Source organism: Gymnoscopelus microlampas (assembly GCF_963454915.1).
Source record: "Gymnoscopelus microlampas genome assembly, chromosome: 18".
Classification (NCBI taxonomy): Eukaryota; Metazoa; Chordata; class Actinopteri; order Myctophiformes; family Myctophidae; genus Gymnoscopelus; species Gymnoscopelus microlampas.
Window position 1 is genome coordinate 27,094,883 of NC_139955.1, and position 15,547 is coordinate 27,110,429.

At 42.0% G+C, this 15,547-nt stretch overlaps 2 protein-coding genes across 3 annotated transcripts in view; both read right to left on the reverse strand.

Moving 5' to 3' along the window:
* Positions 1–12,266, reverse strand: part of LOC311065416 (protocadherin alpha-C2-like) — a gene marked incomplete at its 5' end in the record, with an annotated part of 173,695 nt that extends 161,429 nt beyond the window's left edge. For both annotated transcript variants that reach the window (XM_084085746.1, XM_084085744.1), the window contains one exon: positions 9,817–12,266. In XM_084085746.1, the coding sequence (XP_083941872.1) occupies positions 9,817–12,171 (2,355 nt within the window). The remainder of the gene's footprint in view (positions 1–9,816) is intronic.
* Positions 12,267–13,039: 773 nt separating this feature from the next.
* LOC311033982 (protocadherin alpha-3-like) lies at positions 13,040–15,466 on the reverse strand (the record flags this gene model as incomplete). The annotated part of the gene is made up of 1 exon (XM_084041720.1): positions 13,040–15,466. One exon carries the CDS (start codon positions 15,464–15,466, stop codon positions 13,040–13,042), a length of 2,427 nt encoding a protein of 808 aa, XP_083897846.1.
* Between the last annotated feature and the right edge of the window lie 81 nt (positions 15,467–15,547).

Here is a 15,547-nt window from a genome sequence, read left to right on the forward strand (position 1 = left end):
AGCTCAGCAACAAAAGAGGGAGTCTAAGAAGTGGAAGGATGGCTGAGAACAGAACGGGTAAAATAGCAAAGGGTGGCATGTTGCAACATTTCATTTCTATTACTTTTCATAAATAATATGAAAAGAATGACCATGCTAAAGATAGGGTTGTAAACACAATGAGGAGAGGGGGAGGTAAAAAGGACATTGAACAAAAGGGAAGTGGATTGAGAGGAATTGAGTTTGAGACTTACACACAAAATGAGGGCAGAAGCAAGAGGTGGGGGTGGGTGCAGGGAAACTGAGTGAAAGCAAAGCAAGCACCAGCGTGCAACAGAGGAAGAAAAGAGAAAGAGGAGCATGCATACTTGAGAAGGCATTTGTGTGTGTGTGTGTGTGTGTGTGTGTGTGTGTGTGTGTGTGTGTGTGTGTGTGTGTGTGTGTGTGTGTGTGTGTGTGTGTGTGTGTGTGTGTGTGTGTGTGTGTGTGTGTGTGTGTGTGTGTGTGTGTGTGTGTGTGTGTGTGTGTGTGTGTGTGTGTGTGTGTGTGTGTATGAATGTATAAGCACATCAGTGAAAATAAGGCCAATTCTCTCAGGCTACTGCAGTTCTGCTTCATAACTGCTTTAGTGAGCCCTATGACGTTTAAGTGTGTCCTCTTCACCTTCTCACTACAATTTAATGAGAGAAACGCCATCACGATAGCTTAGCAGACACAATCATAGACACATAATAACAAGGTGTGTTGCAGTACGAGTGATGAAAGCAGACACTCGGCAAGCTAACACAATTGCACAGAGTGTCTCGGCTAAGCAAGCAGACAGACAAAGGCAGTGGAGTGAGAAGAAGCCCACAACCCCCAACCCCCAACCTCCCCTGATACAGTAAACGTACAGTATATATAGTAGCAGGATGCACTAATTTATCACCACCATAACTGATGATCTTTTAAAACCAAGGCTTAACTGCAAAGACTTAACACATGATGCATGCTTTAAAAGCGTCTTCACTCGCATTAGTATTTGATATATTACTATTTTTTGAAAACACATCTAACAATCTAACAACAAGCCAGCCACAGCAATGACTTTATTAATATTTTCAGAATTCAAGACAATGCCAACAGAATGGTGTTTCTTTAGGTAAGGGCTTGTGTTATGTCTTGTCACTTCGTTTTTTTTAATACATCTCCCTCCCTCAATTCAATTCACTATGCTTGATTGGCATGCTTGTAACAAGACAATGTTGCTGTGACACTGTCAAAACACACACACACACACACACACACACACACACACACACACACACACACACACACACACACACACACACACACACACACACACACACACACACACACACACACACACACACACACACACACACACACACACACACAAAAGTATTAATCAAATAAATAACTGCCACAGATTGATACAGAAAGGAAATGAGAACCAGATACAGAATCAGAATATGTTTGACTTTGTGAATTGGTGCACTGTGGTGGTGAGCATACATGACATGAGTTGAACCCATGTGATCCACTGAGGTCACAACAGCACTCGTTTGCTTTAATGAGATGCACTCATTTTTAATCACAGCAGTAAATCTCATGTGTGCCTGTGCTGTCCTAGCACAGCTTGGCACTGCATGCTGTTACATTGCACAGACATATTCTCTCTCTCTAGGTGGGGGATCATGTCCCTGTAGTTGATAAAATAGGGCCGTCTCTTCTGGCAACAATATCCACTAATTCCTCCTGTTCCTTCGTGCAGTCCTCCTTCCACGCCCACCTTTTGCATTGATCCACATTTCTCTCAGTAGGTCAAAATGTGAGATCAAACCATTGAACTCTCAACTCTGCCAATCAAATTCTAGGCAAGAAATCTGAGGTTGACCCAGTTGCTTGAATAAAAAGATTATCCTCATAATATAAAATATCTAATTAAGAGCTTGATCTGTCCTCGTTATTGCCTCCGTGTCTGCACCATCTGTTGACTGATTTACATTGAGGATTTCCCTGACATAATCCATGTGTTTATCTAAATAAACTAATTTTCCTTAAATACTGTGAGATAGCTAAGAGGAGCCATACAAAAGACACATCCCCTCCCCCTTCCATCCTGGTCCCCCCCCCCCTCAACACCACTCCCTCTCTGCTGTTGCTAGGACCACTGATCATGCACACGAGGCTCGTAGTGGAAACCAGTAGCTTCAGAGAGGTTGATCTGCTAGTGTGTTGCTAGGGGCAACACACTCCGTTGTTGGAACAATCAGCTTACCGCCATGCAGACTTGCATAGAACCGTTGAAATATAGCCTGTTTCTAATGTATGAGCCAGAAAAGAATATACACAAAATGATTACTGTATGTATATGATGCATGTTACATTACTGAACAACACATATTAGAATATGTCAAAATCATGGCCTTTCACAGCAGAGTGAAACAGAGCAAATGGAATAAGCTGGGAGCAATTGCTTGTAGCATTCAAATCCCATAATGATGAATGGCATATCCCTGGAAAAGCAGTGCACTCAACCCCAGCCAACTGTCTGTACACTGTGAGTCACAGCACACCAACCGGGAGCAGCGCTCTGTCCTGGCCTCAGCCAATCATGGCCAGATTAGTCACCTCTCAACCACCATGGAGCTCAGACCTCTAGTCACTATATTTATCTGTACAGTACATGATACAGGAACCCACATGGGTAGACATGATCACATATACAGCCACATGCCACCCACAAAGCAACCCAAACAAAGCAACAAAGCAAGTACCGGTAGCTATATAATTGTATTTGTCATATAGATGATTGCTGATATCAATATGATTACATACAAAAAAGCATGTCTGGAAAACGTCATATATATGACTTAGCTGCATTAGTTTACATCCCGGAGGAAGAGTGACTATAGGCTAAATAATAACCCCCTCAAGTCAGGGTCCTAATAGTTCCTCTAAAGACTTTGGAAATAGGTGATTCGTATGGGGTCAAACTACTGCAAGGATACAACAAGGTTCTTTCCTCTAAGAATAAACGTTAGGTTTTAGGTCACAGTGTTCACAATAGTTTAGTGGCTGGCCCAGAAATGTGCCAAAGAGATTTTAGAGAGAAAAAGAATATTTCCCCTTCATGTGATGTGTGCAATAGAATTTAGCATAACGTAGCTGTCGGGCAGAAACCTTGTATCTCCATATTTAAATTTGTTAATATATTTTTCGTAAAAAGAATGCACAACTTCAGCGGTCTTCAACGTGTTTCAGGCCAAGGACCCCTTAGCTGAGAGAGAGATGAAATAGGGACTCTTACTACATATTGGATTAAGTTAATGTGTATTTTCAGACATTTAACGGCTTAAACCAAGTGGTTCAAGTGGTTAACGTAAAAATAAAAAGTCCCTATCACACAAAGATTTGGCAGCCCCCTAGCAGTATCTCTGAGGACCCGCTAAGGGTCTCGGACGCCCCGTTGAAGACCCCTGCCCTACTTCATCATTCAAGAGTGTTGAAAATAAGTAGTGAAAATAGCAGATCTACAAGCTCACGTGTCACAATGTGATGCATTGTGAGCTTGTAGAGCTTGATTTTCACGATTTTTAAATGTTATTAAAATAATATAAAAGGAATGATTTTGGACATACAACCCGAGAGCAACGATAAGGAGCCTTTTTTTATAATCAGAGGACAAAACCATTGCTCCTGCGGACGGGACGGTGCTCGAGCCAGTCGAGGACTTTAAATATCTCGGGGTCTGGACTGCTTCAATGGAACAGGACCTGAAGGTCCCGAGGGCACTTTCCAACCCAGGGCAAAGCCAGGAAACGCAAGAAGCGCACCACCTACGTAGATGCACTGCGGCGCGACAGCTTAGCTAACAACACTGTAGAGCTCAAGACCCTGATGTTAGATAGGAGAGTGTGGAGGGCAGCGATCCAGGAGTCCCGAGTTGGTGTTGGCTAGACCACACTCTCGCATCGCACATTTTTAATAAAGCAAGCCATAAAAGCTGTTTAAGATATCAAATTGACCCTAAATACTAACAGCAAAATCACTGCACTGTGTGGACTTTTGTGAATGAAGTATTCTCACATCTAAGGACACAGCATCAACACAAACTAACCCAGGGGTCCAAAAACTACAACAGATGATTTAGTTCCTCAATCATTGCTTGACACAGTGTTGTATAGTGACATCACTACACTAACTAACCCCTCCATGGCACATATTGCTTAACTCTGACCTGAAGCACTCAGCAGTGTTCAATGGTGGAAAAATGTTCACCCTCTCTTTCACACAAATAATATTCCCAGCCAGACTTTTATGGACCACCTCAGCGGCCTTGTGGTTAGACTGTTCGCCCTGAGACTGGGAGGTCGGGGTTCGATATACCAAAGACTCTATGAATGGGACCCAATGCCTCCCTGCTTGGCATCAAGGAATGGATTGGGGTAGTAAGTCCCTGCGACATACTAGCGTCATGTACAGGGGTTGTACTTGTAGCTGCCTCACACTCAGTGGTGGAAAGTAACTAGTAAACATTTACTCAAGTACTGCACTTAGGGCAAGACCACTTTGGTAGAGGTTTGGGTTGTGTAGTTACCTTGCCATGATATAACTCCAAAGGTGGGCAAGAAATAAAAGATAATTGCTCCATTGATTAGAAATTGATAATTCAAAATATGCTCCTCATTGACTTACATTGTACGGTAAAACAGCTCTCAAAGTCACTCTTTTAGCACATAAACGAACGCAAACAAAGTTGATTCAGACAATATAGAACATCACCAAACTCAGTACTGGGTTTGGTGATGGGTTAATAAGTAGAAAACCTGGACTGGATCCGCGGATCCGGATCCAGATCTTCAAATAGTAAAATCAACAGGAAGTTGACATTTTTATTAAAAAAACAAACAGTACTGGGGTGATGCTCTATATTGTCTGAATCAGCTATGTTTGGGTTCATTTATGTGCTAAAAGAGTGGCTTTGAGGGCTGTTTTACCGTACAATGTAAGTCAATGAGGAGCATATTTTGAATTATCAATTTCTAATAAGTGGAGCAATTATTTTTCATTTCTTGCCCGCCTTTGGAGTTACATCATGGCAAGGTAACTACACAACCCAAACCTCTACCAAAGTGGTCTTGCCCTTTAAATACAATTTTGAGGTACTTTTACTTTACTGGAGTATTTCCAATTTTCAATATTTTTACTTCTACTCCACTACATCTCAGTGGCAAATATTGTACTTTTGCTCCAATATAATCATTTGAAAACTTTGGTTACTAGTTACTTTTTTGGGGGATTATCTCACCACTCAAACAGAGAGCGTCTCCTTTCAAACCCCAATGGTTCTATTGAGCCCCCCGCCCACAGGAGTGGCCCAATTCTCTCACAACTTGCTACAAAAATCGCTCATGCAAAACTATATAATCTCCTACCTTTCATTTTCCACCTTCACATGTGTCTCCTTTTCTAATAATCAAAATGTGCTATATATTTCATCTCGCAATTTACTTCCGGATGGTTCGTTTTGCACCTTTTTCGCCACATCGGTCACGGGAAAGAAATAAGCGCTGCCGTGGTCTATGGAAACGAGCCCACAAGTGCACCCAAATGAGCCCAAAATCGCTTACACACAAAGCAGACCTGGCACCCCATTTCAACGTCACAGCAACATGCAGCCAATCAGCGTCGACGGCAACGCAGCCTACGCCAATCATGTGTGAGAGATCTACAAGCTATGGGGCAGAGACGCCGTGTGCCATGCACCGTATCTTAGCAACAACGAAAGCGCTCACTCTCATTGGTCGTGTCACGCTAAGAGCAGTTCCCAGACAATGGCATCTCAGAGAGCTTGCTGGAGTGTTTATATATCTATGCCTGTAGCCATCAGAGTCAGTCGCAGCGACGACGGACAGGGCGCTGTGATAGTTGGCATGTAGCTAACGCTAACGTGGTTGTCATGCCTGCATCGGCTGTGCAATCACTTTGTCAACAATGCACGTTCGTGCGGTAACTGTTATTATTGCTGCTCCGTTAGTCCATTGTAGATGGTGTATGTTGTGTGTGTCTTCTGGTGTAGCTCCACAGCAACTGCAGTAACTAACGTAATGGCAGGACCGCCCCGTGCAACGCACGTTTAGGCTGCATTATGGTCATGTAGTAATTTCACATCATTTCGGTCCGATTAGGGCAGTGGCTACTGCTACTACCAAATAATCATATTTGAACTGGGGACCCCCCCAATTTTGTTTGACTCCGTTCCACAAGTCAATATTGTGAAAATAGCATATCTACAAGCTCACAACGCCTCACGTTGAGAGGCATTGTAAGTAGAGCCATATGAAATCCGTTTTATTTTTTTCCCAATTCCGTTTTATTTTTTCCCAAATTCTGTTTTTTCCATTTTAATATTTCTGAATTCTGTATTTTGCTTTTTATGCTCATTTTTACCATAAAAAAAGTGTCTGGTAAGTGGAAATGAATAAATGTTCAAGATATAACAGTCCATACATGGCCCTTGTTGTGTTATACGCAAAAATGTTCCCAAAATAATTCGGTCTAATTCGGTCTGAGCATGCGCAAAATGGCGTCGCCCATGTATTATTGTTTCTATCGTCTTTCTAAGACTATTTCTACGTGGATTTTACTGTTTATAAAGTAGGATGTGGCCATGCAAAATGGTGGTGTCCCGTGGATTTGTAAAAATTTGCGGTAAAAAAAAATATTTTACCGCGATTTTTTTTTATTTTCCAAATTCTGCAATATTCCGTGTTTTATTCCAATTCCATTTTTATTGGTCATTTCCGCGATTCCGTCCGCGATTCCGTTAACACGGATTTCATATGGCTCTAATTGTAAGCTTGTAGATCGGCTATTTTCAACATGTTTGCCTCTTTCTTAAATTATTTGACAATGTGGCCAATGTTTCATAGTATAGTTTGTTGACTACTTCTGTTGCAGTAATGGTCTTCTCCTTTACTTTAGCTTTTTTATTGTCTCCGCCAGGCCGAAAGGGATGGCACGAGAGTATGTTTTACCCCCTGTCCGTCCGACGGTCTGTGGATAGCTAATCTCCCGCATCGTTGGCTTGATCGCAGCGCAACTGTGCACACACACTCCGTGGATGCCAATTCAGAACCTCTGCCCCATTTCTTTCACATGGCCCTGTTATAGTGCCACCAGGAGGCCGCTTTTTGCAAAACACATTTTCTCACAGTACTGCTACATACTTTGTCCTAACATCACGCAAATCGATACACAGTATCTCTATAGTCATTAAAAAAAACACTCTCTTTCAGATTTTTCATTTTCCATCCTGATTGACTAAAAATGGCTTCCAAAGTTTCCAGGACTGCTCCGTTTTGACCAAAATGCCTCAAATTATGAACACAGCATGCACTTTCCCTGCAACTTTGCACCCACATTCCCACTATGCCGAGCAAGAAATTCCACTTGAGATTTTTCTAATCAGCCTCATGGTGGCGCTATAACAGTCCGATTTGTGTTTTTACCTATACCTGCACCAATCTGTGTAAAACTTTGTATGTGCACTCTCTAGAGGTCAAGGAAAAACCTTTCCCCTGCATTTCTCACATCTACCTTTTATAGCTCCACCCGGAGGCCGCCTTATGTACAACATATTTCTTTACATTACTCCTTCCGATTTTATCTACATTTCACGCAAATCGGTACACATGATCTCTATAGTCATGTGATCAAGACGGATCTGTTTCATCTTTCATATTCCATCCCGATTGGCTAAGATTCACATCTAAAGTTTGCACAAAATGCCGCAAATCATGAATGCAGCGTCCGATTGTGGTCAACTTTGCACGCACATTCACACTATGTTGAGGAACAAGTGCTACCATTTTAACATTGGCCTGTGGGGGGTCCCCACCGACTCTACCTGCCCCTTAGGTGGGCCCCACCTAGGCAATTCTATGTCGGGCCGAGGTGGGTCTTAACTGCGATGCCCATGCGGGCTATAAGTCGCTTCTACCTGGCCCTTAGGTGGGCCCCAACTAGCCACGTTTATGTGGGACCAAGGCGGGTCCTAACTGGGTTTGCCCATGCAGGCTTTAACTGGGTTCTACCTGGGCCCTAGGTGTACCCTAACCAACCAGAGTGCAGTGCCCATCGCTCCAAATGTTGTGACGTCAGGGCTCTCAATACTGCACATTGGTGGAGGAGGAGGGCCCGCAGGGCGCCCGCACACATCGCTGAACCAATGGTAGCCCACGGATGTTTCCTCTGGAGATTTAAAATCTGCCCCGCTATGCCACATATCATCCGCGCTACAGGCTCTTCACTGACCGAGCCACGGCCCCACTGGCCCTCATGACGCTATGCCACTTATATGCGCTGCCAAGTGGCCGCGGGCGCTACGTGGGCGTGGCGGCGGGCTAGACGCGAGGCCCTGCGTAGCAGGGCCGAGCTTCTAGTTATTACAAAACACAATAACCACTTCAGCCCTAGATATATTTCGGCCAATTGAACATAGCAGCTATTTTATAGCAGCTAGCAGCTATTTTATATAAAGATTCTTTTATACATTTTGAACTTGTGAAATGGGACATTCTGCATAATGAGTACTTTTACTTTTGGTACTTTAAGTATATTTTGATGCCAACACTTTTGCTAAAGTAAGAATACCAGACTTTAACTTGTAACAGAGTATTTCTACATTGCAGTATTCATACTTTTACTTAAGTAAAAGAAATTCAGTACTTTTTCCACCACTGCTCACGCAAGGAAACAGGACATAGGCTCCTGCCCTATGGGCCTCAGGGCTCGGCAAGGCTTACTTCTATGGAGCCACTTAAAGCTGCACTATGTACCATTCCTCTTCTACCCCAGTTTCCTGCGCAAGTGCTGACATTTTTACCATTGATCTAATAGAGCCTGCTCAGGGGATACATTGAATCTTGAGTCAAAAACAAATTCATGTCAGATCCTGTGTCTGAGACATGACCTTTGACACTATCTAAATGTCTCAATTGAAGAGTGACTAAATACAACCACCCCAATTGTATAAGTTATAATGTATTAACATACTTTACCATACATATTGGAAACCAATACATTTCATTCATTACAAAAAAGCTACAGTAGTGCCGCTTTAATGACAGTGAATTGATAATATTCAATGAGGACTTGTCACACAATGAACAACCAACCAAGGCCATCAAGTTCAATTTGCCTAAATTAAAGTGGAAAGGGGATAGATTCATCAAGCAACAACTACATCAACCTTGACATAACATGAGTTGGTCTAATGACTTTGGTCATTTAGTCCATCACGAGGATCTACAATCCTACATACTGTATGTAGGCCTATATGAGCTCAGATTAGACAGTAGTGGTCTATGTTTTCTTGTTGTACATCATCAAATATTATGCACTCCTCATGTAAAGTTTTGCCAAATGCCACTTTAACATGCAATGGGTTTCAGCACCAAGGACAGCAACCACAATAAATGACCCCCCCCCCCCCAATGCTTTTCTCTATGTATACTTTTACTGTTCCTAGTACAATTTCTTGTATAGTATTGTATGTCTTTATATGTCTTGATGAATTGAATAAACAAGGACCACAATGGAAACAAGACCTCAGGCCTTTTTGTGTGATCCTTTTAGCATCATTGTAGAACCGTACCTCTGCAAACTGTTAACAAAGCATTCAAGCTAAAATGAATGCTGTTCATGTCAAACGTGTACAATATTTTGCATTGATTGTACACTTCATACATGCAGTTCACACGCAAAAAAAAGACAAGCTGACTACTAAGTATTTTGACTGATATTCAATTGCTCAAAGATTCTTCTTACCTCTCCAGATGCACGACGCCTGTCAGGGACCACTAGAGTATTCCCATTGCTCCCCGGAACTATTGTAGAACCTATACTCATTCTGGGTCCAACTAACATGTAACGTCTGTCTCCAGATCTGTATTGGATGCTATGGCACAGTGTTCCGTCATAATTAGTCTCTTGCAAATACTTGGAGGAATATTCTGTGGGTTTGGAACACTGCATTATAATCAGCACGATGATACTGATGATAAAAAGTACTGAAACTGAGCCCAAAGTTATGATCAGATAAAAAGCCACATTGTTTTCCTCTTCATCTTTTGCTGCAGTTTTAACATCAGAAGCTGCAAAAGCCTCTTTGGGTTCAACAGCTTTCACAATCACAGTAGCTGTTGCTGAGAGTGAAACGTTTCCATTGTCTTTTACTAGTATGACTAGTTTATGTTCAGCCTCGTCTGTTTCTGTGAATGAGCGAAGTGTTCTTATCTGTCCTGTATAGCGGTCCAAAGCAAACAGACTGTGGTCAGTAACTTCCTGCAGTGAAAATAATAACCAGCCATTATATCCTATATCAGCATCATAGGCTCTCACTTTGGCCACCAAATGTCCTGCGTTCACATTACGGGGAATCTCCTCCACACCTTCAGCAGTACCGTTAGCACTGACTGGATACAAGATGACTGGAGCGTTGTCATTCTGATCCAGAATGAACACATTAACGGTGACATTGCTGCTTAGTGATGGAGTTCCAGAATCCTTTGCGAAAACAAGGAATTGGAATTTTTTCAGTATTTCAAAGTCAAAGTTTCTAAGTGCCATAATGTCACCATTTTCAGAGTTAATATTGAGAAATGATGTCAGTTTATTGTCAATACCTCCATCTCTCTGAATATGATATGAAATATGAGCATTATCACCCTCATCACGATCAGACGCCCTTACAGAAAATATTCTGGCTCCTGGAGTGTTGTTCTCAGTAACATAAAAGGTATGGGGGCTCAGTGAAAACTCTGGACTGTTATCATTCACATCTGATACAACAACTCTAATTGTCTTCATAGCTGACAAGGCTGGTTCACCTGCATCTTTAGCCACTATTGTAACATCATACTCTGACAGATGCTCTCTATCCAGCAGGGATTTAGTGACTACAGAATACATGTTATTTTGTGAAGATGGTGATAATGTAAAAGGCACTCCCTCACTTATAAAGCAAATAACCTTTCCATTGAGACCTGAGTCAATATCATTTACACTTATCAATGCTACAGTGGTTCCAGGTTTGGAGTTCTCAGGTAAAGAATTTGAAAAGGATGTCACTTCAATCTCAGGGGCATTGTCATTGAGGTCAACTACTTTTATAATCACACTTTTATCTGTTGTCAGTGGAACAGGTCCCTTATCAGAGGCTTTAATATCAATTTCATATCGATCTTTCACTTCAAAATCTACCAAACCTTTGACAATAATTTCACCTGTATTGGCATCTACCTCAAACAGGCTATGTATTTTCTTATTCACGTTATTACCAAATGAATAAATTACCTCCCCGTTTAAACCGTCATCTAAATCAGTTGCATTTACTTGTATAACTGTTGTGCCAATTGGTGAATTCTCAGTGAGGATCGCAGAATATGATTCTTTAGAGAAAACAGGCATATTGTCATTCACATCTACAACATCTACGTTGATGACAGTGGTACCTGACTTAGCAGGCTTTCCTCCATCAATGGCTGTAAGCAGTAATCTATGATTCCTTGCAATTTCTCTGTCAAGTGGTTTAAGTAAATGTAATATGGGGATTTTCCCATCCTCTCCTCTATCTTTAATTTCGAGGCGAAAGTGTTCATTGTGGCTGAGTTTGTACTGTTGAATAGAATTCGTGTCGCTGTCTGGGTCACGAGCACCTTGTAGTTGGAATCGTGCCCCTGGTAAAGCAGACTCGGATATCTCTAAACGTGTCTCGTTCGTTGGGAAGCTGGGAGCATGGTCGTTCACATCCATAACCTCCACTGCGACGTAATGGATCTCCAGCGGGTTCTCGAGCACGGTTTTCAGGTTGATCAAACACGTACTGCTCCGTTCACATATCTCTTCTCTATCCATCTTCCGGCTTACATAAAGGATGCCATCGTTTTGATTTACCTGTAACAGGGGCTGGGTTGACCCAGAAACAATACGAAATCCCCGAGTTTTCAACGAATTGAGATCCAGTCCCAGATCTTTTGCAATATTTCCAACCAGTGTACCCTCCGTCGTTTCCTCTGAAATAGAATATCGTATCTGTGCAGAAGAAATATTCCATAAAAGAACCAGTGAAGCCACGATGGGAACAAATCGCTCCCACCATGCGTTGTACCTGCTTTGGGCCATTTTAAAAAGATCTCAGAAGTTAAGGTTCCGCAAGAAATGCCTATTGTGTAAGCAGAGATCAGGCAAGTAAACCAGTAACTGTCCAATTATTAGAAGGAGACATTATGTTAATTCCGACCAAAAATCCGCATGCAGCTCCTCGCCAACGTCAAGAAAGACCAAACAAGCAAGAGGCTGGTTTTACTGAGTGTTGCCAGGTCGCGTGAGAGAAAAAAGCAACCAGGTCTACGAAAACAAGCCAAAAGAGTGAGCTCTCGTTGCAACACACTGGTCAAGTGCATGTTAGTCCTTCATTACAAAAAGATCAAAAAGATAATTAATTTGCCGAGATGGTCAACATAGTCGTGACTGTCTTGGGGCATAATTCACCATGGGCTCTTTAAGAGAGTGGAGGGGTTTGATTAGAGAGTAGAGAGAGACAATAAGGAACAGGTGTGTTGTGTTGTCAGTATGAGTGCAGTGTGTGTTGTAAATGGGACACGTTGCTCTGCGTGCCCAAAGAGAGAAGTAGCAGTATGTTCATTCTTGCAACAACATAATGAATAGATGTGGCTGCTATTAAGCTTCGACTCTGCAGAGGAAAAACAACAACAAGAACAAGAACAAGCACGTCGTCGCAATATGATAAAGCGGACTTGGCAACTCTCCTGACAGGCGACGTAGCCTACTATTTGTGCGCTGACACCGTGCGGGCCAACGTTATATTGCATGATATAGCCTACTGTAGGTTCACGGAATGCTTTTGGGAATGGTCGTAAACGCTTGCACCGTCACTGCATGCCGACAGTGTCAGAAAACTAAGAATTACAACAGTTTAACAAAAGGAATCAATTGTATTCAAGATATTGCACTTCAAAGTTTAAAACCCTTATAGGTATTCCAAAACGTGACAACTTCGAAATGGAAGAGTTCCATGCAAGTGCCTATATCTTACCTCTCCAGATGTACGTCGCCGGTCAGAGACCACTAGAGTATTCCCATTACTGCCAGGAGCTATAGTGGAACCAATACTCATCCTGGGTCCAACTAACATGTATCTTCTGTCTCCAGATCTGTACTGGATGCTGTGGCACAGTGTTCCATCGTAATTTGTTTCTTGTAAATATTTGGATGAATAATCTGCTTGTTTGGAGCACTGCATTATAATCAGCACAATGATACTGATGATAAAAAGTACTGAAACTGAGCCCAAAGTTATAATCAGGTAAAAAGCCAAATTGTTGTCCTCTTCATCTTTTGATACACTTTTAACATCAGAAGCTGCAAAAGCCTCTTTGGGCTCCACAACCTTGACAGTCACGGTAGCTGTTGCTGAGAGTGAAACGTTTCCATTGTCTTTGACCAATAAGACCAGTTTATGTTCAGCCTCATCTGTCTCTGTGAATGAACGAAGTGTTCTTATCTGTCCTGTATAGCGGTCCAAACCAAACAGACTGTGGTCAGTAACTTCCTGTAGTGAATATAATAACCAGCCATTATATCCTATATCAGCATCATAGGCTCTCACTTTAGCCACCAAATATCCTGGGTTCACATTACGAGGAATCTCCTCCACACCTTCAGCAGTACCATTAGCACTGACTGGATACAAGATGACTGGAGCGTTGTCGTTCTGATCCAGAATGAACACGTTCACTGTGACGTTGCTGCTTAGTGGTGGAGTTCCAGAGTCCGTAGCAACAATTTTGAATTGAAAAGTCTTTAGAGTTTCAAAGTCAAAACTTTTTAATGCCAATATATTCCCATTTTCTGAATTTATGTTTAAAAATGATGTCAATGCATTATTGTCTGTGCCATTCCTAAACACATTGTATACAATCCTGGCATTTTCATTCTCATCACGATCAGTGGCCCTGACTGAAAATAAGGAGGCACCTGGAGCATTGTTCTCAGTGATATAAAAAGTATAGGGGTTGATGGAAAACTCAGGGACGTTATCATTTACATCTGATACAATAACGGTGACTGTCTTTTCAGATGATAATGACGGTTGACCAGCGTCCCTAGCGATGAGAGTTATGTCATATTGAAACTGTTTTTCCCTATCGAGGGGTGATTTGGTTGTTAAAGAATACATATTATCTTTTAAAGATTGCGATAATGCAAATGGCACGTCCTCCCGTATAGAACAAATAACTTTCCCATTGAGGCCAGAATCCAAATCACTGACACTAATAAGAGCAACTGTGGTACCAGGTCTGGACTGTTCAGATATGGCGTTGGAAAATGAGGTCACTTCAATTTCAGGTGCATTGTCATTAATATCAACTATCTTTATTATTACACTTTTCTCTATAACAAGTGGGGCGGTACCTTTGTCTGAGGCCTGAATTTCAATTTCATATCTGTCCTTTTGCTCATAATCTATTACGTCTTTTACAATAATTTCGCCTGTTAATTGGTTAATTTCAAACAGCTTGAATAATCTATTGTTTACACTATTGCCAAATGAGTAAACCACCTCTCCGTTTGTTCCATCATCCAAATCAGTTGCATTAACTTGTATGACAGTTGTACCAACTGGAACATTCTCATTCAGTAGCACAGAGTAAACATCTTTAGAAAACACAGGTGCGTTGTCATTTATATCAAGTACATCTACTCTAATATTCATATTACCCGACTTTGGTGGTTTTCCGCCATCAAAGGCAGTTAGCACCAATGCGTGGCTGCCCGTAGTCTCCCTGTCTAAAGCCTTTTGCAACACTAGTATGGGGATTTTTCCATCTTCTCCCTTGTCCTTCACTTCCAAACGGAAGTGCTCGTTGTGGTTCAGTCTATACTGTTGTACAGAAAACTGATCACCATCTGGGTCGCGTGCGGCTTGCAACTGAAATCGTGTTCCTGGTAAAGTGGACTCTGACATTTCTAACACTTTTTCTGTCTCCGGGAAAGTTGGAGAATGGTCGTTTATATCCACAACTTCGACTTCCACGTAATGGATTTCTAAGGGAGTTTCAAGTACGGTTTTCAGACTGATCAAACATGCGCTGCTCCGCTCACAGACCTCTTCCCTGTCTATCTTTCTGTTTACGTATAAGATACCATCGTTCTGATTCACACGGAAAAGCGGATCAGTAGAGCCAGAAACAATTCGATACCTCCTTTCTTTCAGTGTGCTCTTATCCAAGCCCAAATCTTTTGCTATATTCCCAACGACTGTTCCTTCTTTAGCTTCCTCTGGTACCGAATATCTTATTTGCGCTGAGGCCACGCTGCAAAATAGAAGCAAAGCAACCAGGAAAGCAAACCACCGCCGTTGGCCCCTCCGTGCTTCGCGTCCTCTTTGTTCCATGATGAAGGAAGCAAATGTATGTAATCCTCACAAAGACCTATGACAGCTTAATGAACAATATTTCATCCTACATACTCATAA